Below are 25,081 nucleotides of genomic sequence, written 5' to 3'. Positions count from 1 at the left end.
AGGGTCCCAGGGCATGGCTGGGTTGGGGCTGTGCTGAGAGCCTGGTGCTGAGGCCCGCTTTCGGCACAGCCCACAGTCTGTGATTAAAATGCTGGCTCCGCTGGAAAAAAATGAAGACCAGGCATCTACATGACAAGAAGTCAGCCTGGCAGGACCTGCAGAAACAGGTGTTTTGTGTTGGGGGTGAGGGAGGCCCCAGGGAGGTGAGCAGGGCTGGGGCAGCCTTCATGCCTCAGGGGAGGATTGTGAGGAGGGGCACGGAACATGCCTGCCACAGGCCTGCAGCACCCCACCAGCTAATAAACAGCTTTACACTCTGTGAAGAAGTGAATCCCACGGCTTGCATCACAGGTACACAGAGGGACATGCAGCCCCAGGCATTAGTCCCCATAACTCATTTCAGTGGAGCCACTAGGGTCCCAATGATTAGAAAGTCTAAGTTTTGTATTTTATTTTGTCTTCATCAGTCTCTCAGTGAAGCAGTGAGTGAGTTATTTGAAAGTTAGCCCTTGGAAGATGGAGAAGACATATGGCAGGTACAAAGAAGTGTGCCCACAGGTGGCTGCAGCCCATGAGCAAGAAGCAAGAACAAAAGAGCCATTTTTGAAGGTGTCAGCAGGAGGAGAAAGGCTTACATAAATGGTTGTTCCAGAAATCACATTTCCTTATTGCGGATCATGCACCCCTGAAAAAGGTGCTTTACCTAGAAGGCATCAGTACACACTCTCCAAAATCCTGGTCTAGCATTTTGATAAAGTTCTATCTACTAAGTAATATAAATTGCAGGTATGTAGATGTCTCACACTGAGCATAATGGGAGGATTTGCAGAATATGATAAAATTGGTAAATGGCAGACTATCTCATACCAAATTTGTTTTAATGTATTCTGTTCACACTTCTTTTTTAGTAATTAAATACTTAAGTTGATTTTTTGATGATGTATTTTCCAGTTCTAGAATTTGTAATTTGAATAAATACAATTACATTTTTATATCATATTTTACAATGAAAATGAAAGACACTACAATTTTTCTTTCCTCAGGGTTCTTTTTTACATTTAAAATACCACTCTCTTTCATGTAGCTTTCCTTGCACATGTTTTGTTTCTAACATATTTACATGGATTTTCATAATGTTCCACAAATTCAGAACATGAAATTATCATTTTTCAAAACAGATGTATAGCCATAATGAAGAGGAAGTATGTAGGCAACACATCTTCAATGTAAATTATCCCAAATTCTCAATGATGGCAAAATGTTTATGAGTACATACCAATTATATTTTCTTTAGATTTTCTCTTATATAAGAAAGTCATTATCTACTGTGCCTTAAAATAAATGAAGTCTAAGAAATTAAACCTTTAGGCAAAGTGCTAATAACGAAAAGGAAAAATAATGTGTATGTCCACTTAAAAGTTTGTATATAAGCAGTAAAACACAGAGATAAATTATGATATATACAGTGAAATATCACTACATAGAAATTTTTCAAGCAATAACAAGGATGGATCTCAGAGACAAAATGTAGACTGAGAAAAAACACAGACTCTATTTCTAAACAAAACTCTGTGTCATAGAGAAAAGATAAAGAGATTTGACAGATCTACTTAAGGTCACTAATCAGACCACCTTTGAATTTAACCAAAGCAGAGATTCTCCTGCTCACTTTGAAGAAGAAACATGCCATATTGTACTAGGTCACGTGGCCAAGACTTGAGGGTGGCAACTAGGAATGGAGAGCAAGTCCTGCTGGCAACCAGCCAACAGATGTGCCCCTCAGTCCTACACCCACAAGGAACTGATCTTTGCCAACAAGCAGAATGAGCTTGGAAGAGAGCTCTGACAAACAGTGTAATTTATAGTAAGAGATATGTATTTGGTCTTTGTCCCTATTTCTAGCACAAAACTCCCAAAACCCTTGGAATTTCCTATGTGATAGGGGCCATGATGGTGACTTTTGTTCTGTTCATGAGGGGACAGGTAGCACACCTGAGGGTGAGGGCTGGTTGCAGGAGCCCCACCTCTGACCTCAGGGAAGGGAGAAGGGCTGGAGGTTGAATCGATCACCAATGGCCAATCATTTAATCAACCATTTCTGTGTAATGAAACTCCATAGAAACCCAACAGGATGGGGTTTGGAGATCTTCCAGAATTGTGAAAAATGGAGATTCAGGGAGAGGGACACCCAGAGAGGGCATGGCAGCTCCACACGTCTCCACATTCATTGCCTTATGCACCTGACAAACTCTGACACGTGCTGTAATGATGGACCTGAAACCCATTATGCTAATCGCAATAAGCCAGCCATGAAAGAACAAATAGTATATGATACCTCTTATATGAGGTAGAGTCAAAGCCATACAGACAGAAAGCAGAACAGTGGTTGCCAGGAGCTAGGAGGAGGGGGTGGTGAGTTAGTGTCTGCTGAGTAGAGTTTCAGTTGGGAAGACGAAAAGTTCTGGTGACAGGTGGTGGTCGCAGCTGCAAAACAGTATAAATACACCTGGTGCCACAGAAGAACAGTTAAAAATGGGAAATTTTATATTATGTATATTTTACCATAACAAATAAATATCTGTATATCTATTTTATATATGTACTAACAGATTCACTAATGAATTTTCCATTTGGTATTCTTGTCCACTACTAAATTCTCTAGATTAAAATAAAAAATGAAGGCTGTGTCTCCAGATCTACTCAACCAAATCAGATGGCTTCTAGGATGCTTCAGGGTGTGGGTCTCTCCACAGTCTCTGCAGAACCAAGAATAGAGGAGAGATTATCTCGAAACGCCCACATTTGGTCTACTGCAGGGATACTACGGAAATCCAGGGAAGGCCCACAAAGTTCTTGAAAAGATAATTCCATCAGATACAGTGTCAGCACACACTTAGAGGTCAGGAAAAACACAAAGGAAAGAAGATCATAAAAGATATGATACATGCCTTCCATCAGGAAGCTACAAAAATTGTGATGATTTGTGTACCTAAAAAGCCCTAACTACATGACAGACAGACAGACAGACATGATTGACAAAATGAAAATCTGACAGAATTCAAGGGAGGAACAGACAATTCAACAGTAAGAGTTGGAATTAGCAACATTCAAATTTCATAATCGATGTAACAGACATCTGCAGAACACACCACCCATCACAACAGATGTACATTCCTTTCAAGGGCACAAGGAACTTTCTCCAGGATAGACCATATTCTAGTCCATATAACAAACCTTAACAAATCGAAAGGTTTAAAATCATACTATTTTTTACCTCTGGATACAGTAAAATGATATTGAATTTCAATAACAAAGAGAAATTTGGGAAACACAGATAAATGGAGATTTTAAGTAACCAATCGACCACAGAATAAACCAAAAGGGAAGCTCAAAAATACTTTGAAAGTGGAGACACAGCCAAGCAGAGCCCTGGGGCACATGAAGCAGAGGTTGGAGGGACGCTTATAGCTGCAAATGCTGCTACCATGGAAGAAGAAAAAGTCAAATCACTAATGTAAACTTCCAACTTAAGACATGGGGAGAAAAAGAGCAAACTAAATCTAAAGCAAGCAGGTGGAATGAAATAATTGCAGTTAGAGCTCCAATTAGCAAAACAGAAAGGAGAAAAACAATAGAGAATTCCAGTGAGACTAAAAGTTGATTTGGTGAAAAGACTGACAAAACTGGCACACTTTGGCTAGAGGAGCCGAGAGAGAGAGAGAGCACAGAAATGAAAAGGGATGTCACCACCAACCTCACACAAATGAAGGGGTGACAAAGGGACACTATGAACACCACACCAATAAGGGGACAACTTTCAGGATGTGGACAAATTCCTAGCAAGACACAAGACACCAAAGCTAGTCAAGAAGAAAGAACACTCAGTATAGACCCTATAACAAGTAAAGAAATTTAGTTACTAATTTAAAAAACTACTCACAAAGAAAATTCAGGCCAGGATGTCTTCACCGGTAAATTCTAGCAAACATTTAAAGAACTAACACAAATTCATCACCAGAACTCTGGAAAACAGAAGAGGAAGGAAAGCTTCCCACTCATGCTATCAGATGAGCAATAACAGACAAACATCACAGAAAAGAAAACTACAGACCAATGTTTGGTACAAATACAGACTCAAAAGTCCTCAACAAAATACTAGCAAATAAAAAATCCAGCAATGTATGGAAATAATTATATCCCATGACCAAGTGGTATTTATCCCCATTGGTCAATGAAATGCTGTTTTAACATCTAAAAATCAGTTAATGTAACATATTACACCAATAAATAAAGGACAAAAAAATACATGACCATCTCAATAGATGCAGAAGAAGCATTTGACAAAATCCAACACCCTTTCAGGATAAAAACTCTCATCAAACCAGGAATCAATAGGAACTCTCTTCACTTCATAAAATCTATCTTTGAAAACACATAGTTCACATTACAGTTCACATTGTTCTTACAATTCCATCATTAAAGACTCTTACAACACCAGAAATAACATTTGCCTGATTTTAAAAATGGGCAGTGGGTCTGAATAGACATTTCTCCAAAGAAGATATACAAATACCATTAAGTTCATGAAAAGATGCTCAACACCATCACGCATCAGGAAGATGCAAATCAAAACAACGACAAGCTACTGCTCCACGCCAGAGCTGCCCGTAATCAAAACCTCAGATAACAGCAGGCATGGGGGAACCTGAGAAAAACTGCTGGTGGGGAAGTAAAATGGGGCAGCCGCTCTGGAACACAGTCTGAAGGCCCTGAAATGGTTAAACACGTAATCCAAGTCCACTCGTACACACACACCCAGGACATATACCCATATGTATACATATATACATACGTCCACAAAAAGCTCGTACACAAATGTTCACAGCCATCCATCCATAGCAGCCAGCAACTGGAAACAACCCCAATAACCATCAACTAATAATCAACACACAAAATGTGGACTGCCCATACAATGGCATATTGTCTGGCAATCAAAATAGATAGTTGCTGACAGGCTGCGGCATGGATGACCGTTGAAAACATCATGCCAAGTGAGAGAAGCCAGTGACAAAGGGCCACATATTGCATGAGTCTGTTCATAGGAAATGTCCAGCATAGGCAAATCCATAGAGACAGACAGAAGATCATGGATTACCAAGGGCTGGAAGACACGGGGGTTATCAGAGGCGACAGCTAAGTCCATGCAGGGTTTCCTTTTGGGATAACGAAAATTGTTCTAAAACTGAATCAGGATGGCTACACAACTCTGGAATAAACTCAAAAGTCATCCAATCATACACTTGAAATGGGCAGAATGTGGCATATGAATTAGAACTCAATACAACTATTAAAATAAGATATGCCCAGCATAATTAATCTTTAGGGAAAAGCAAATTAAAACCACAATGAGAAATCACTACACACCAAGTACAATGCCTAAAAAATAGATATTTTTTAAACTGGATGATACCAGAGCTAGAGAGGAAGTGGGGCAATTGGAGCTTTCACACACTGGTGGTGAGCATGCAGTTCGGTAAACATCTGATATAAACATTGCCAGGTACATAACTTTAGCTATTCATTTACAGGTCTGTGTTCCCAGCGGGCTGACTATGCAGGAAGGCTCTGTCTGTCCCCATGCAAACCTCTGGAGCCCAGCTCAGCACTCCATGGTGAGGTGCAGCTCAAAAGTGGGAACTGGGTTGATCAGAGCTACACTTGCACACCTGGGAACCAAATCTGGCTTCTGTTGATCATTGGTGCCGATGCACAGAGCTCTGCATGGGAAACCTAGGACCATTGCATGGTTCCAAATGGATAGAGGCTCCAAGATGGCAAGGCTCACATCTGGATTTTTCTCCACGTCAACCTATTTCCAGCAAAGTGTCTGCAGGTAACAGACACTCCACAGATATAGGCTGGGTTGGCATGTTTGTGATAAAGGAAAAACAAAATGAACTGTTTTAAGTACTCTAATTTTATGTACTAAGAAATTGCTTGTGTAGTAATTTAAGTCCCGAGGAAAAAATGAAGCTGTCCCATTTATAATACATGGTTGTTTTATTCCAGTCACGCTGACGCACTAAGCTTCCATCACTGAATCGCATCTTGTCTATTCAGCCACTCCCCTCCTGTCTTCCGTATCTTTCTGTTCAACTTTTAAAATGAGGGAACCTGAATGAAGGATGGTGACATGACCTGCCTGCAGGAAGCAGAGCTGCTCTGTACTCACAACAGTCAGGAGCACACTCCGGCGGCCTCTGGCACTGAGGCTCCAGCTTCATCCCTGGGCCGACATCAGATCGCTTTTTGGAATCTTGCAAAAGCATCAGAAACACCTTTATGAAAATGAAAAAAGCTTATTAGCATATCTCCTTTCCCCATTGTGGTTCTTTCCTTTGCCTCAGTTACCCAACCTGTCATTACCCTCCACATGCCCCCTATTTCTTCTTTCAGTTAATGGGTGCCACTCTAAGGCCACCTAGTTCTGGCAAGCTGGGTGTAAGGTTGCTTGTCTCACTGAAACCTGAGGGTGCCTGCGGTGGCAGAGACAGGAGCTGCCAATAGGACGGCATCTCCTTCTCAGTGGGGAATGCAGCTCACTGTGCCAGCATCTCCAAAATCCAGAAGTCACTCAGTCAATGAACTCATGACGCTGAACCTTCGGCAGCAGGGGGGAACATCACATGGAAAACCCCCATGGAACCTGGCTCCTCCAAGGGCTGCAGGGCACCATGTTCCCTAGAGCAGTTTGTGTAAGTGACTGGCCTGAAGCCACTAAGCACTTACTTAGTGCTGGAAGGCTGGAGAGCTGGAGAGAGCATCCCTAACAGACCCCAGGGTGCAGGCCCCCTGCAGTGGCAGTCCCAGAGGAAAAGGGTGGCTGCTGGCTCCCTCTGGGCAGGTGGGGCCTGCTCAGTGTCCACGTGCCCAGAATTCAGCACCCCCCTGGAGGGTGGGCTGCCTCATCTGTAGACCAGGGACGATAGTAACAGCAGCTAATGTCCCATGGATGATGGCTGAGTGCTGAGCACAGACTCGGCAAGAATGCAGTGCTGTTAGCAACATTGGCACCATGTCCCTGGTGAGCCACATGCCACGCCAGGCCCTGCATGCTGCCACCCTCACCTTGGCAGCATCATTAAGTGTTTCTGTCACTCCCTCTTCTTCTGCAGACATGAACATCAGGGGCCTGGCCCTGGCCTCACTGCAGCCTCCCTTGCTGGGCAGTTCCAGCTAGAACCTCACACACCCAATGTCAGAACTGAGTACCCACGCTGGCAGCCTCCTGGGACTAGTGATTCCTATAAATGGTGCACACTATTCTGTCTCTGCTTATTTGAGGAAATAAGCACAAAGGTGTTGACTGTGTCTGGGTGTCTTAAGGAGCCTCTGGCTCTCAGGGGAAGAGGGGAGAGGGCACTCGCAAGGAGAAACAGCGAGCAAGGGTGTAGGCAGGGCAGGCGCACATCTCTCTGTATGGGACCCATCGGTTTGAGACAGAATCCTTTGGAGAGAAGTCTGAGTCCCTGGTGCCAGTGGAGCGCCACAAGGTTTCATTAGCTCTGATGTGGTTCCTGTAAGATAACCCCTTGCTAAGTCCCAGTAAGAGCACAAGGAAAGCTGCCAACTCAGGACTACCGCACGGGGTAACACAATCACAACGATGGTGAATCACACCGGGTCAGTGTGCCACCCTGGGAAAACCATTCACCACTCCAGCCTCCTGTGAAAAATGGTAAACAAAATCATTGCAGAGTGGTGACTTCATCTACGTGCAAAGCAGGGAGGAGCCCAATGCCTGCCAGGCGGGAAGCTGGCACAGTCAGGTCCAGAGAGGAGGCAGAGAAGGAGGAGGTGCCCACGAGGCCATACACTTAACCCTCAAGTCAGCCCAATGAGATCAGTACTGCTGCTCCCTCCAGAGGAGGGCACAGGGCCTGGTGGGCTGAGCATTCTTCACCTGGTGCATGCATAAGGATGAAATTAAAGACGATAAAAACAGTGGGAGTCAAGAGTTATTCACTGAGCAGGCACTTTCCTTTGTACCTTAGTCTAAAAGGAATTTTCATCTAATGTTCAAACGTAATTGTGAATTATTTAAAGCGTATCTTGATACCAAAAGAAACATTCTGGATAATCACGCTCCTGCATTTGTTTTAAATTGCCCTTCCTGCCCTCCTTTCCTAATGAGACCGTGCAGGTGTGTGCGAGTGTGCACACATTTGGGCACACAGACATGTTGGAGGAGGAAACAGAATGCAGGCGGTGGTTTTGCTCCCCACAATCCCACAGGTGCCTGGGGGTCATGACGGATGACAACACAAAACCACGTATCAGGGCGCAGCGCGGCAATTCGCAACCTGCTCAGCGGGAAGGTGAAGGCGCGGCTAGGGCAGAGGGAGTGTGTGAGCGCCATCTAGTGATCGTCCGCTTAACTGCAGGCCTGCCACCCCAGGAGGCTCTGACATCGCAGCCCCAGGAGCAGAAAGGGCCAGTCAAGGCACATCTCCCAGAGCAGTACAACCGCAACTGCTGTGCTCAAGGTTTGGGCTCCTGATGGCGCATCTCACCCTTGTTACTCTGGGAATTCTGTAATTGCCATGCTCAATGGAAGCACACTGCACCCTCCAAAGTTCCACTCTTCAAGGGTCTCATGGAACCAGAGCACCCAGAATGAAATGCTACCCATGGCTTTAAGGAACGGAAATGCACAGGAAGGTTACTGGAATCTATCACCCTTCTGCTTAGTCTGGGAAATGGAAGTTCCAAAGTATAGGTTTAATTTACTCCTTATCAGCTGATACAACTTTAAATCAGTATTTGTATGTGAAGGCCACATCTTCACAAATTTTTTTAGATCACTCACGCAAGGAAATATATGCTTCATTTCATCAGGATAATGATGAAGAAATGCAAAAACTGCAAAACATTCTTGTTATAGAGAAGATTAGGAAAGGTCACTGAACACATACAAATATCCACTCAGAAAAGAGAGAAAACAGAAGCCAACAAAATAATTTCCAACAAAATTACTGTGTGCACACCCCCAAGTTTAAGGGGTCGCTTTGGGTGGTGTTTGGACATAGGTATGAAATGAACCCACATACCTTCCTATTCCTTTGGAGTTTTCTCTGCATTTCCAACTGAATAAAGCCCAGAAGCCAATTCATATGGATCAAATAGGACCCACACCTGGCCTCTTTTATATAAAGTACTAGGAAGTTATTTTAAATATTATCTAATGTTTTGAACTTTCTGGATTAGCTCAGGACTCCCAAGTCGAAAGACACTCAAGTCAAATGACGATTAGTCAAAACTACTCTTATTAATTTTTAAATAATTTAACTATATGAAACAAATAAGAAATGAGATTAAAACTCAAAAACAAAAGATCTCATACAATCCAACTTGAAAAATGGACAGAGAAACTGAATAGACATTTTTCCAATGAAGACATAAATGGCCAACAGGTACATGTAAAGATGCTCAGCATCACTCATCATCAGGAAAACACAACTCAAAACCACAATGAGATATCATCTCACTCCACTCAGAAGGACTGCTGTCAAAAAGACAGGAAACAAGTGTTGATGAAGGTGTGGAGAAAAGGGACTCCTCATGCACTGTTGGTGGGAATGTAAATTGGTGCAGCAGAACAGTATAGAGGTTCCCCAAAAAGCTAAAACAGAAACACCATATGACCCAGCAATTCCACTTCTGGGAATCTATCCAGAGGAAGTGAAAATGCTATATTGCAGAGAAATCTGTATCCTCGTGTTCATCACATCATTATTTATAAAACCCATCATGGAAACAACAACCTAACTGTCCATTGTGGAAGAATGGATAAAGAAAATATGATATGCATAAGTATGTACACACACATACACATACAGTGGAATAATACTTTTCAGCCATAAAAGATGGAAATTTTGCTATTTGCAACAACATGGATGGATCTCAAGGGCACTATGCTAAGTGAAGTAAGTCAGAGAAAATCAAATACTGTTCAATCTCATTTACATGTGGAATCTAAAAAACATTAACTTGTAGAAACAGAGAACAGATTAGTGGTTGCCAAAGGTGGGGGGTAGGTTAAGAGAAATGGGTGAAGGTGGTCAAAAAGGTACAAACTTTCAGTTATTAGGTAAGTTCTGGGGATGTGATATACAGCATGGTGACTAATGTTAATATTCTGTTGTATATTGGAAAGTTGCTAAGTGAGTCAATTTTAAAAGTTCTCATCACAAGAAAAAAAGTTATAACTATGTGAGGTGGTGGATGCCAACTGAATTTATAATGGTGATCATTTCACAATATATGCTTATATCAAATCATTATATACACCTTAATAATATAATGTTATAGGCCGACAATATTGAAAAAAATAAGAAAGAAATCGAATCTCAAAGACACTAACTAGTGTGGAAGTAATTCACAATTTAACAAAAATATGGATCTAAGTGTGAAGCCTATGGCACTTCTGCTCTTTGTTTTCCAGGAAGAACAAGGTCAACAGTTTGGGGATTCTTCATTTGTGGATACGTGTTTTCTTAATTTAGAAGAGCTGTAGACTCTGAGCATTTATGACAACCCGGTGTCACCTCAATACTGATGGTGCCATCAATCCTGCAGACTGCAACGTTGTGCCCACCCCATCGGCAAGTAGAGCTAGACCCCAAACTCGACCTGCACTAAAAGTGTCAGCTTGATAGACTACACATTGGAGTTGGTCCGTGTGACGTGCCTCGGGCTCAGTTGCTAGAGAAATGGAGTGAAGCAACCAAACTCTGGAAGCCAGTGATGATATCATTCCACCAAGGGATGCCATGAGCAGAAACTTTAGCAAAAAAAAAATGTAGGCAATATTTTCTCAGTTTTCTAAAAGTGCATTTGTTTTTTAAGAAGCAGGAGATAAAAACCATGTGGAAAGCTTAGATGGTAAGGACTGTGAAAGTTACTGACCAATCCTCCCCAGATACAGGGCTCGGCAGATATGCCCAGATGTGCCACAGTGCGGGCAGCCAGAGTTTATTATCTGACAGGAATTTGTATTTGAGTTCCAGCTGCTGTTGTAACAGATTACCACAAACTTGGGGGCTTAAAACAATACAAATTTACCAGCTTCTAAATCTGGAAGTCAAAGGCAAAAACAGGCCTTCTGGACTGAAACCAGGGTGTTGGAGGACTGTGCCCCTGTGGAGGCTCCAAGGGCGAACATACCCCTGGCCTTTTTCTAGTGGAGCCTCTATTCCTTGGCTCATAGCCCCTTCCTCCATCTTAAAAAGTCATCCTGCCAATCTCTGCTTCCATCAAGACATCAACTCCCCATCTCACCTACCTAAGTCCTCTTACTTTTGATCCCCCAGGACCACCCAGATAATCCAGGATAACCTGTCACTAGACCCATGCAAGAAACATAAGTTCCCAGGATTTGGCACGGCTGTCTTTGGGGGCCCACTATTCAGCCACCACAGGACAATGACGCCATCAGTACATCTTTGCAACAAGGGCTGTTGATGTGATGTGTCCCTGCTCACTGCAAAGGCAGGGAGATTGGAAGGTGAAGTAGGAAGTTTTGGAGTTTGTCACCATTAAATTCAAATGCCTGACTTTGGGCAGCTCATTTCCTTTGTCAAGTTTAGTCTCTCAACTCCTTACTGCACAAAGTGCAAAGAGAGGGGGAACAAGCAACCTGGGGTGCTTGGGTGAGCTTTGGAGGTCTATGTGGGGGGGACTCCTGTTGCCTAACACAGAGAGAGAAAGAGCCACCAAAGGCCTGGGGAGCAACAGCCCTATGGCTGCATGCAACTGGCAGCAGCGGCTCCCTGCAGGGACGGCTGATTCTAGATCCTGGACCAGGAATGTCCTGCCATGATAAGCTGGGAGCATCTTGTATCAGCAAGAAGATACTTGGAGATGAGGGGATGTAGTAGAAGACACAAAGCGAGCTTCCAGGAGTGCCTCTGGCTAAGCCTGACATGATTTCAGTTCACAGCAAATGGGATCACAGTGAACTGTAGCTCACTGAATAACCGAGGAGGCCATGAGCCCCAACTGATACAAATGAGTAAACAGCATGGAGAGAAAGGGCTTCCTTTGGGTTTAATGCCAAATTAGAGGCAGAATGAATGGTGGAAAATGGTAGAAAAATCACCACTTGGAAAATGTTGTAATCATAATTATCTGGGCAAGGAATGCGGGATGGGCTGGCACTCGTGGGGGAAAGTGGGATGAGAGCGATAGTTAAAGAGTTTCAAAATGTGCCCCCCAAAATAATTAATAGTGAAGCACAGCAAAACTAACCCAGAGTGCAAACACCTGGCAGACACAACCTGACCTGAACAGAGTTCTGGCCACACCACAGGGGGACGGACGGGTGCCAGCACCAGGCGGTGGGACACAGTGATCAGGGCACTGGCCCTGTGACATGCCAGCCCAGCGCGTGGAAGCCAGGTCATCATGAGGAAGCATGACAAACCCACATGAGGCTCACTGTGCAAATGATGGCCCCGTCATATTCAGAAACACCAAGGTCACCACAGCCAAGGACACAGGAGTGCTAGCGCAGCTCGTGGTGACTCAGTAGACATGCAGTGGTCATGACTCACAGACCCGGATTGGAGCCTCCTGCTCTTGAGGATGTGACTGGGGCCACTGAAATTTCTGGGTAAAGACTGTACAGGAATTCTTTGTTCTTAGAAACTGTTCTCTAAAACTAAAGAAAAAATAAATGTCAGGCACTTATTCCCACTCTAGATTTGATTTTTTTCTTCCAAGACCCATGTTTTACCTCCCAATGCTATGTAGGATGGGGGAATCTGAGCTCATGCACCCAAGGGACTGATACCCAGAACCCTCTTGACAAAGGTTCAGAGGAAGCCCACTGTGCCAAACTCAGCAAGTGGATGGCAGAAACCACCCAGCCCCACACTGGCATGCTGACCTTTCCAGAAAATTATAACAAACGTCGAAATTACTAAAAATACACTACAATGTTAATAACTGGGGAGGCTGTGCATGTGTGGGGGCAGCGACAGGGAATATCCCTGTACCTTCTAGACAGTATTGCTGTAAAAAATCTAAAACTGCTCTACAACTGTTCTAAACAATACAGTCTATTAAACAAATACACTACAAAACTTGCTCCATTTGCATTGTCAGAAGATTCTGTCCCGGCCTCAGAGACGACTGCAAATGTCTTTCGTCTGCACAGCCCAGGGCTCCCCAGTCCCCAGCCCCACACGGAAGGAGATGCTGTTCCTGGCAATGGACCTGGCCTTGTAATCACCATGACCAAATTTTACCTCTCAGCCTCACTGGCATGGGGGTCTGTTTAGGGGCCATGATTTGCAAGAAATGTATTTTAGTTTAAAATGAAATGTGCGTTCTAGCCACAGAGTCAGAGGTGCTCCTCAGCAGGCCCTCCACCCCCTCTGTAAAGTCATCGGGCAAAAACTCAGATGAGCAAAGGAAAAAGCACGCTTGGTGTGTTCACGGCCAAACAAATGGTGGGTCGATAACAAACACAAGCTAAGAAAGTCAATACTTACCAAGTTTAAATAGGCAAAATTGGCTGAGACAGATATTTTATAGACTACACCAAACAAAAGAAACTTGTTCAAAGGCACTTAATCTTTCTCCAATTTAAGATATCTTTCTCAAGCAGATTCAAATAGAATATTACACTTTGTGAAATCTCATATCTGAAATACATAAAATGTACTTGACTTTGACTACAGTTGTCTTTAAGACAGGCAATGTGTTTAGCATCTGTGAGTGTGTGAGAGAAAAATACATGAGAGCTAATCAATCAATATTTATTTAGCACCTTTTATGTGCAAAGCATGTACTAAATGTACCAGGTAGAAATTACTGCAAGAAGTTGGAGAAGCACGTATACAATCTCCAAAGCAATTGAGCAGCTGGTTCCCTTGCTTCTACTGGGCTTGTTTTGGGCTGCTTAACAGGGACGTGAGATGGGAAAATCCTGGGGGAAAAAAAGATAAAGTAGTTTGCAGAGAGGCAAGATGCATGGAAGACTCATTCTTTTAAGATAGTAGGAAGGAATCCCTCTGTATCTTGACTGTGATCGTGGTGCCAAAGCCCTAGGCATTTGCCAACATTTATGAGTAGATTTTTACTGCATGCAATTTAATAACCAAATAACTTTAACAACAAAATAAAAAAGAGGGCAAAGAGGAGGACAATTAAGAAATTTCCAAAAGGAGAATGGATGGATAAAGCATAAACAAAAGTATTTTGGAGAAGAAATAAGAATATCTGGAAACAGCACAAGAAGAATTTTTAGAAGCTAATACTATGATGAAACATCTTCCCTAACAGTAAAAATATAGATGGATTAAAATACAAAAATGCTTAATTTCAGAATCTACACAGAACATGTATTATGGATAAATAGCAAAGTCTTACTGTTAAGTCCTCACCTGTGTGTGATCACTTGCTCTCAGTATTATTATGTGATGCAAACAAAAATTGTGTATGAAAGTTAGGGAGTATATTTCTATTTTAGCACCTTGAAAAATGAACTTTCAGCCTGTGATTCATCAGCCTCCCAAGCACCAGCTTCCTGCCTGGACCACATGCTCCCCTGTCTGCTGTGGGGACTGATGAAGAGACTAGCAGAGAATTGGTTGGGACGTTGTGTGAGTGGAAGACACCGGGTTCCTCTGGAATGATGGAAAGGCAATGAGGCCTGTGTAAAATGTAGGGGGTAAGTTACAAATGTATATAATCATTAAGGGAAGCTGTTACTCAACTATATCTTAAGATTCCTATCTTGGACCCAGAAAATGTACCTCTGGGTCTCAGGAGATGATGGTGGGACCCTCACCCTGTCACAGATGCATGTGTCATCTTACAGATAATATGGGAATAGTGGAGAACTAGGGAACTTGGTGCCCTACAGTGGGGAAGAGGGGTCTGTGCAAAGGAACCTTTTGCAGCAGTAATTATATAACCATGCCCATAATGGTTATGGGGAAAAGGGATACTGCTTAAGATAAGTTATCTGGGTAACTCCTGTTTAAAAATGTCACATGCAATGAGATTTCAAATCTGACTACATTCTGGGTACAGCAAGCTTGGAGGCACCAGCTCTCCAAGAAGGAGAAAAAGGAAGGGCCAGGAATCAGAGAAGACAGAGGAGGGCAAACTCCAGGGGAAGCAGGTGGAGCAGGCTGGCAGGGGCAGAGGCCCAGCAGAAACCCAGGCTGGCTGAGTCACTGGGGCAGGGTGGGGAAAGGAGAGGCAGCCCCCACAGGCCAGCTCCCAGCTCCTGAACTGCCCACTGCTGTGAGGGCGCCAGGGAGAGGGCAATAGGAGTGGGGCACAGTGGAGACCACCTAGCATCACCCAGCCTTGGGGGTACCTCAGGCGGCAGACCCCAGATTTCACACAGATCCCTCTCATGTTGAAGTGCATCAGACACTGTGTCAGGGGTCTGCCCCACACACCCTATCTGTGGCTGCCCTCAGCTCCCAGTTTTCAAAGGAGGGCACTGAGCATGGGGGGCACACAGGGCCAGTGGCCTGGAGTCCTGCTCTGAATCCAGGGCCCTTCCCAAGGCCTCCCTAATCCAGTCAAAACCCTCAGGGCTCTCTGACCCCATCACCAGCACTCCAGATGTGAGGGAAGAAGATGATAATACCAGTTTCTACTTCCAAGTGACCTGTCGAAAGTCACAAATTCCTGACATTTAAGGCATGGACGGTCACTGGAGTCCTCAGCTGGCCGCTGTGGCCATGGTCAGCATGGCAGAGGCTTCCTCATCGCTGTTCCAGTCTCTTGGGCTTCTCATTTATAAGGACTCACTTTGGGTCCCTCGATTGTGACCCAGAGTATGTGACTTAGACTGGGAGATTGAATCAAATGGGGGTCTGCAAAAGGTAAAGCAAACTGAACACACAGGCTCTGAGTTCCCCTCAAGGCTCTAGATAAACTCTTGATTCAGGATTCTTGAGATGGTTCGCAAGAAGTTAGACCTCCGACAGATGGGCCACCTGCTGACCACACACACAGACCCCAGACTGGGTGGAGCCAGTTATTTCAGGCTGAGATTCCAAAACTATCCACTGTCACCTCACCACTGACCATCAGAAGATCAGGTCCAAGCTGATCTCACACCCTTTCCCATACTTTGCCCACAAACACGTCTGCTTGTAAGCCCACAGGGAGTTCAGGACCTTGAGCATTAGCCACCCATCCTTGCCTGGTACCTGAAATAAATGCCACTTTCTTTCACCACATCCTGATGGCAGTGTTTGGCTTTGCTGTGCATCGGGCAAGTGGACCCCAGTTTGTTTGGTTCAGGAACATTCCTAGGGTTTTTTGCTTTATTAGCAACAGAATGAAACACCACCTCCATGAAATTATGCAGATAAATTGAAATTTCCACATGCTCACTTGATTCATATGCCAGGTAGAAGTGAGTCAACCAAACACAGGCATCAATAAAATAATGAATGCTCACACTCAACAGGTGTATACTTACTTATTTACACTTGAACAAATGTGCAGGACACATATAAATGTTCAATTTATCTGCATAAGACACCCTTCAATTAATCCACAGCCTAATAACCTGTGAATGGCTGGCAGTAACCTGTCCTTACAACCAAAGGAAATTATTTCCCTTTTCCCTTTCACAGGACCCAGGCTGGTGAAACAGGTCTCAAAGGCACCACCTCTTTATGTCTGCAAAGAGCTGTGATTCATAACAGGTCAAAGTTCCCAGCTCTCCAAATTGCTACTTTCCTGGCATAATATTCAGACTTGTAATCCAGATTTCCAAAGACAATGACATCTGGTCTGTGGCCTCGCCACACTGGAGCCTGGTGCTTGGATTGGCTGCAGGTGCTGCATCCCCACGGCCACAGAGACCCGCACACCTGCTCTGACTCACACCATCAAGGAGGCCCTGCTCTACACCGGCTTACAGAGGGCACTGTCTGTCCCTGTCTGTCCCACTGTCTGGGACCAAAAGTCCCCAGAGAAAAGGTGCTCTTTCCTGGAGCACAGATGCATTTTAATTCCACTGACACCCCAACCACTACCATTTCACACTCTAGGAAAGAAGAACCCTTACCATTTCTGACTGTCCTAATTATTCCATTTTAAACATTAAAAAACTGAGGCTCACAGGAATTGAGTGATGTAGTCAGTCCCTCCATATTGGGAGGGAGAACAATTTGCAGTCAGAACTGGCTGGGGCAGAGCTCACAGCCTTTCCATTCTAGCATGTTATTCCCAGAAGCTTGTTGGATCTTTGGAAATGTTTTGCTCATGGCTCATCAGAAAATAGTTCTGAGCAACCTCTAGTGTTGCGTGTGTGCTGGGAGCTGCTGGTGTGGTGAGCAGGGAAGATGCACTCCCTCATGATCCCAGCTCTGGGGGTGACAATCAGGAGGGGTCAGGAAGTAGAGCTCATGGTGAACTGTGAGGAGGACAAAACTGGTGTAGCCCTGGAGACAGGGTGCATATCTTGGAGAGCGCATTCATGTGGGGACTTGAAAGCTGAGGTGGGAGAGACCAGTACAGTGACTGCACTCTTCTACATGGACAGTAGCTCATGCCCCCCAGGCTGCAGATGAGGTTGCTCCTTGCTGGGCTGTGTACCTCAACAACCCCAACTTTCTCTATTCAAAAGGACAAGGTGATGTTTGGAGGTTCACAGAATGCAGAGTATTGCCCACAAACTCATGGGTGCATTTAAGGAGCGCGTTTCTCACTATCAGAAAACCCAGGTCCAGCAGCAGTGTGGTCATCCGTGAGCTGTGTGGATTGGGGTAAAGAAATCAGCCTATCTGAGCCTCAACCATAATATAGACAGAACAACTAAGAGAGTTGGGGGGAATCACATACATTTACATATAAACACAGTTTGTAACACTGTAAATGTTTTCATATTTTACAATCCCTTATGACCATTTATTCTAGACAGAAGCCGTGATGACAGCTCTCAACTTGGGGCAACACTGATTTACACACGCAGTTGCTTCACTTATGTTACTGTGCTTTCAGCCCCAAAATCCATTTCAAACACAACTCAAAGTTCAGGCGTTGACAGTCTAAAAGTCATGGTATTTTAATTCTTGTGGTTATTTGAAGTTTCTAATATTGTTTTAGACTCTAAACGCCAACTAGAGTCTAAATTACAATTACAAACCTGATGGGGAATTATTATGATTCCTAGAAAATACAGGGAAAAGTGGCACAAGATTCTCCCCTGATTTTTTTATTTTAATTTGCAACCCATGATTTTTATTTTAATTTGCAGCACTTTCTATAAATAGCAATGTAAAAATAAAACTCAGATCTGGCTCACACACATAACCAACCCCAAGGACCCCCAGACAGGGCTTGCCTTTCACTGGGTTCCAGGGAGGATACTGTGATGTTCTTCTGGAGAACACCTAATGTGACTCCCACTGGCTGTGAACCATGAAGAAAACACACTAACCAGAGTCAGGAAAAGATAGCAGCATGAGAAGTGAGGCAGAAATCTCCCAAAACCACATAAAACACAAAAATACAGCAAATCCTGAAAAGGTGACCCAAAGACTGCAGAACTGCCCACAACTGGGGAAAAGAGAAGACTTCTCAGAAAAGGGTAAAGTAGGAAAGCCATGATCCAGTGGGCCCCAAGCCCTCCCCACACTGCAGCTCTTGGGCAGGAGGAAGAGAAATGGAGCAGAGAGGGAGGAAAAGACCAGACCTGCTGAAAACCCAGCCCTGGAGATGGAGCACAAACCCACATTACGTGGTGCTCTGGAGATTAGTGGGGTTGGAAAGCAAAGATGAGCAGAATATTGGGAGAAACTGAGATTCCAGCTGCTTATGGAGAATGGGTAAACACAACCATTTCCCCTGGGACAAGTGAAAGGCAGGCAGCTTGAAAGACTTCCCAGCAGTGAGAGGGGCACTAAAGGGGTAAGGATTACACAGAGCTCACTGCTCAGGGAAATGGGCAGGTAGACAAAATTGTTCCAGCATACACAGCTCAGCAGGTTGGAACTCTCAAGAGCCTCAGACGCCCCATGCCCCACTGGCAACGCAGCCCCGAGACCCCCCCACTGCAACCCACAGCCTACTGCTCCTTCCTCCCAGCCTGCACCTGCCCGCAAACCTGCTGCCACCACCATTGCACCAGGCCAGCAAGAGGATCGCCCCACCAATGGTAACTACAGGGGTACAAAGCAAAATCCCCCCTGCATGCTTGGCCCACTGGACCTGGCAGTGGAGGCAGGTGCTATATCTGGGAAGGCAGGAAAGGGCTCTTTCCTCCCAGCAGGTGCTGGTTCTGTTCACTTGCCACTGGCACTATTGGTGCCGGTGTTCAGCAGCTCCAGAGAGTAGAGCTTCTAGGTACTATAGGGTACCACCTACACAAAGTTATCATTCCATAGGAAACACTAAAAAAATGAAATAGCAAAGGAACAAAACTTCAGGAAAAAACAGCAGAAAGAGGGCTAAGGGAAACTGAAATCAACAATCTTCTTGATAAATATTTCAAAATAGAAATCATAAACATGCTCACAGAGCTACAGAAAAATATTCAAGATCTCAGGGAGGACTTCAAGAAAGAGAAAAAACTTTGAAAAATATAGTATTTGAAATGAAACATACAATGGAGGAATTTAAAAGTAGATTAGATGAGGTAGAGGAGACACTAAATGAAACAGAAATTAGAGAACAGGAATACAAAGAAGCTAAGGCACAGAGAGAAAAAAGGATCTCTAGGAATGAAAGAATATTGAGAGAACTCTGTGACCAATCCAAACAGAACAATATTCACATTATAGGGGTACTATTAGAAGTAGAGAGAGAAAAAAGAATACAAGTCTCTTTGAGGAAATAATTGCTGAAAACTTTCCCAATCTGGGAAAGAAATAGTCTCTCAGGTCATGAAAGTACACAGATCTCCCAACACAAGGGACCCTAGGAAGATGACACCAGGACATATAATAATTAAAATGGCAAAGATCAAGGATGAGGACAGAGCAGAATAGTAAAAGCACCCACAGACAGGTAAAGATCAGATACAAAGGAAAACCTATCAGGCTATCAGTAGATTTCTCAGCAGAAACCTTACAGGCCAGAAGTGAGTGGCATGATATACTTAAAGCAATGAAACAGGAGGGCCTCCAACTAAGCATACTCAATCTGGCAAGATTATCATTTAAATTTGAAGTAGGGATTAAACAGTTTCCAGAGAAGCAAAAGTTGAGGGAATTCACTGCCCACAAACCATCTCCACAGTGCTCTAGATGGAAGTGCTCCTAAGGCTACATAGCTGTGACCAGAGAAAATGAAACCACAGTAAAGAATGTAGAAAAATTAATTATTAAGCAAATGTAAAATTAAAGCAACTAGTAATAAAGTTAGTCAAGGGTTACACAAAGAGTACAGAATATGACAACTAATATATAAAGAATGGAGGAGGAAGAAGAAGGGGGAAAAAACAACCTTTAGATTGTGTTTGTAATACCATAGTAAGAGAGTCAAGAAGGACTGACAGTAAGGAAGCTGCCCTTGAACCTCTGGTAACCAGGAATCTAAAGCCTGCAATGGAAATAAATACATATCTATTGATAATTATCCTAAATGTAAATGCACTGATCATACCAATCAAAATACATAGAGTCACTGAATATATAAAAAACAAGATCCATCTATATGCTGCCTACAAGAGACTCTCTTCAAACCCAAAGACATACAAAGACAAAAAGACTAAAAGTGAAGGGATGGAAAAAGACATTTCATGAAAATAATAGGAGGCAAAAAGCAGGAGCAGAAATACTTGTATTAGATAAAATAAACTTCAAAACAAATAAAGTAACAAGAGATAAAGAAGGACAATACATAATGATAAAGGGGTCAGTCCAACAAGAAATATAACCATTATAAATATCTATGCACCCAATATAGGAGCACCTAAATATGTGAAACAAAGATTAACAGAATTAAAGGGGAAAATAAAATGCAATGCATTGATTTTAGGAGAATTCAACATACTACTTATTCCAAAAGACAGATCAACCAGAAAGAAAATAAGTAAGGAAACAGAGGCACTGAACAACACATTAGAACAGATGGACCTAACAGACATCTACAGAACACTCCACGCAAAAAGCAACAGGATACACATTCTTCTCAAGTGTACATGGAACATTTTACAGGATAGATCACAGACTAGGCCACAAAAAGAGCCTCAGTAAATTCAGAAGGATTGAAATTGTGCCAACCAGCTTCTCAGACCACAAAAGTATGAAACTAGAAATAAATTATGCAAGAAAACAAAAAAGCCCACAAACACATGGAGGTTTAACAACATGCTCCTAAATAATCAATGGATCAGTAATCAAATAAAAACTGAGATCAAGCAATATATGGAGACAAATGACAACAACTTAATACCACAAAACCTGTGGGACACAGCAAAGGCAGTTCTGAGAGGCTAGTATATTGCAATACAGGCCTACCTCAAGAAAGAAGAATCATCCCAAATGAACAGTCTAAACTCACAATTAAAGAAACTAGAAAAAGCAGAACATATGAGGCCCAAAGTCAGTAGAAGGAGGAACATAATAAAGATCAGAGCAGAAATAAATAAAACTGAGAAGACTAAAACAATAGAAAGAATCAGTGAAACCAGGAGCTGGTTCTTCAAGAAAATAAACAAAATAGATAAACTCCTAGCCAGACAAATCAAGAAAAAAAGAGAGTCTGCACACATAAACAGAATCAGAAATGAGAAAGAAAAAACACTACAGACACCACAGAAATACAAAGAATTGTTAGAGAAGATTGTGAAAAATTATATGCTAACAAATTGGATAACCTAGACAAAATGGACTTTCTAGAAAAATACAACCTTCCAAGACTGACCCAGGAAGAAACAGAAAATCTGAACAGACCACTTACAAGCAATGAAATTGAATTGGTACTCAAAAAACTACCTAAGAATAAAACCTCCAGATCAGATGACTTCACCACTAAATTTTATCAAACATTTAGAGAAGAACTAATACCCATCCTCCTTAAAGGTTTCCAAAAGGTAGAAGAGAAGAAATACTTCCAAATTCATTCTATGAGGCCAGCATCACTCTAACACCAAAACCAAAGACACCACAAAAAAAGAAAAATTACAGACCAATATCCTTTAAGGACATAGATGCAAAAATCCTCAACAAAATATTAGCAAACTGAATTCAAAATACATCAAAAAGATCATCAATCATGACCAAATGGGATTTATTCCAAGGATGCAAAGATGGTACAGTATTTGAAAATCCATCAACATCATCCACCACATTAACAAAAAGAAAGACAAAAATCACATGATCATCTCCATAGATGCTGAAAAACCATTTGACAAAATTCAACATCCACTCATGATAAAAACTCCCAACAAAATGGGTACAGAGGGCACATACCTCAACATAATAAAGGCCATATATGACAAACCCACAGCCAACATCATACTTAACAGTGAAAAATTGAAAGCTTTTCCTTTAAGATAGGGAACAAGACAAGGATGCCCACTGTTCCCACTTTTATTCAACATAGTTCTGGAGGTCCTACCCACAGCAACAAGACAACACAAAGAAATAAGAGTCACTCAGATTGGTAGGGAAGAAGTTAAACTATCATTGTTTACAGATGATGTGATATGGTATACAAAAAAAACCCTAAAGAATCCACACCAAAACTACTAGAACTAATAACTCAATTCAACAAAGTTGCAGGATACAAAATTAACACATAGAAATCTATTGCACCCTATGTACTAATGATAAACTAGCAGAAAGAGAAATCAGGAAAATAATTCCATTTATAATTACATCAAAAAGAATAAAATACCTAGGAATAAACCTAACCAAGGAGGTTAAAGACCTAACCCTGAAAACTATAAGACACTCATGAGAGAAATTAAAGAAGATACCAATAAGTGGAAATACATCCCATGCACCTATATAAGAAGGATTAATATTGTCAAAATGGCCATCTGGCCTGAAGCAATCTACAGATTCGATGCAATCCCTCTCAAAATACCAACAGCATTCTTCAGTGAACTAGAAAAAAATAGTTCTAAAATTCATATAGAACCACAAAAGACCCTGACTAGTCAAAGCAATCCTGAGAAGGAAGAATAAATCTGCGGGGATTAAGCTCCCCTACTTCAAGCTGTACTACAAAGCCACAGTAAATAAAACAATGTGGTACTGGCACAAGAACAGACCCATAGATCAATGGAACAGAATTGAAAGCCCTGATATAAACCCAGACATATACAGTCAAATAATATATGATAAAGGAGCCATTGATATACAGTGGGGAAATGACAGCCTCTTTAACAACTGGTGGTGGCAAAACTGGACAGTTTACATATAAGAATAAAAGTGGATTATTATCTAACTCCATACACAAAAGTAAATTCAAAATGGATCAAAGACCTGAATGTAAGTCATGAAACCATAAAACTCTTAGAAGAAAACATAGGCAAAAATCTCTTGAATATAAACATGAACAATTTTTTCCTGAACACATTTCCTTGGGCAAGGGAACTAAAGCAAAAATGAACAAATGGGACTACATCAAACTGAAAAGCTTCTGTACAGCAAACAAACCATCAGTAGAACAAAAAGGCATCCCACAGTATGGAAGAATATATTTGTAAACAACATATCTGATAAGGGGTTAATATCCAAAACACATAAAGAAATCACATGCCTCAACACCCAAAAAGCAAGTAACCATATTAAAAAATGGGCAGAGGATATGAACAGACCCTTTTCCAAAAAAGAAATTCAGATGGCCAAGGTCACATGAAAAGATGCTCCACAATGGTAATTATCAGGGAAATACAAATCAAAACCACATCCTCACACCAGTTAGGATGGCCAGCATCCAGAAAACAAGGAACAATAAATGCTGGCAAGATTGTGGAGAAAGGGGAGCTCACACATACTGTTGGTGAGAATAAAAATTAGTTCAACCATTGTGGTAAGCAATATGGAGGTTCCTCAAAAAACTAAAAATAGAAATACTATTTGACCTGGGAATTTACCCAAAGAATATAATTTCTCAGATTCAAAAAGACATATGCACCCCTATGTTTATTGCAGCACTATTTACAGTAGCCAAGATATGGAAGCAACCTAAGTGTCCATCAGTAGATGACTGGACAAAGAAGATGTAGTACATAGACATAATGGAATACTATTCAGCCATAAGAAAGAAACAAATCCTACCATTTGCAACAACATGGATGGAGCTAGAGGGTATTATCCTCAGTGAAATAAGCCAGGTGGAGAAAGACAAGTACCAAATGACTTCACTCATTTGTGGAGTATAACAACAAAGCAAAACTGAAGGAACAAAACAGCAGCAGACTCACAGACTCCAAGAAGGGACTAGCAGTTACCAAAGGGAAGAGTTTGGGAAAGGAGGGAGAAGGGAATTAAGGGGCATTATAATTAGCACATATGTGTATGGGGGTCACGGGGAAGGCAGTGCAGCACAGAGAAGACAAGCAATGACTCTATATCATCTTACCGTGCTGATGGACACTAAGTGCAATGTGGGGGTGAGGACTTGATAATATGGGTGAATATTGAAAACACAATGTTGTATATCGATGATACTTTAATTTAAAAATAATAATAATAATGTATCACCATTGATTCATTAGTTGTGGAAAATTCACCATACCAGTGGAAGATGTTTTAATAAGGGAAACTGGGTGTGGGATATTTGGGAATTCTCTGTACTATCTTCTCAATTTCTCCTTAAATCTAAAACTATTCCAAAATAAAATTCTATCCTAAGAACCATGAAAAAAACAAACCACACTAAGTGGCTGGCGTCATCCATCTCAGTCACAGGTAAGGGGACAGCAGAAGTGGTGGAGTGAGGGTGAGCCAGGTATCAGCAGTGTTCCAGTGTTTGACCTCATGCACATCTCTTTTTCCCCATGTATGGCCAGGGCCTCCTGAGCAGAGGACCCACAGGGAAAAGAGAAGTCACCAGCCAACCACTACTACTGAAAATTGTC

At 42.5% G+C, this 25,081-nt stretch overlaps 1 protein-coding gene across 1 annotated transcript in view; it reads right to left on the bottom strand.

Annotated features, from left to right (window-relative positions):
* ABCA13 (ATP binding cassette subfamily A member 13) overlaps positions 1–25,081 on the bottom strand; it is a 361,430-nt gene that overhangs the window by 157,273 nt on the left and 179,076 nt on the right. The window contains exon 42 of the mRNA XM_073239122.1: positions 6,233–6,338. Coding sequence (XP_073095223.1) covers positions 6,233–6,338 — 106 coding nt within the window. The remainder of the gene's footprint in view (positions 1–6,232; positions 6,339–25,081) is intronic.

Source organism: Manis javanica, chromosome 6 (assembly GCF_040802235.1).
Source record: "Manis javanica isolate MJ-LG chromosome 6, MJ_LKY, whole genome shotgun sequence".
Classification (NCBI taxonomy): domain Eukaryota; kingdom Metazoa; phylum Chordata; class Mammalia; order Pholidota; family Manidae; genus Manis; species Manis javanica.
Note: the sequence above shows the minus strand (reverse complement) of the source record. Positions and strands in the feature narration are given on the sequence as shown.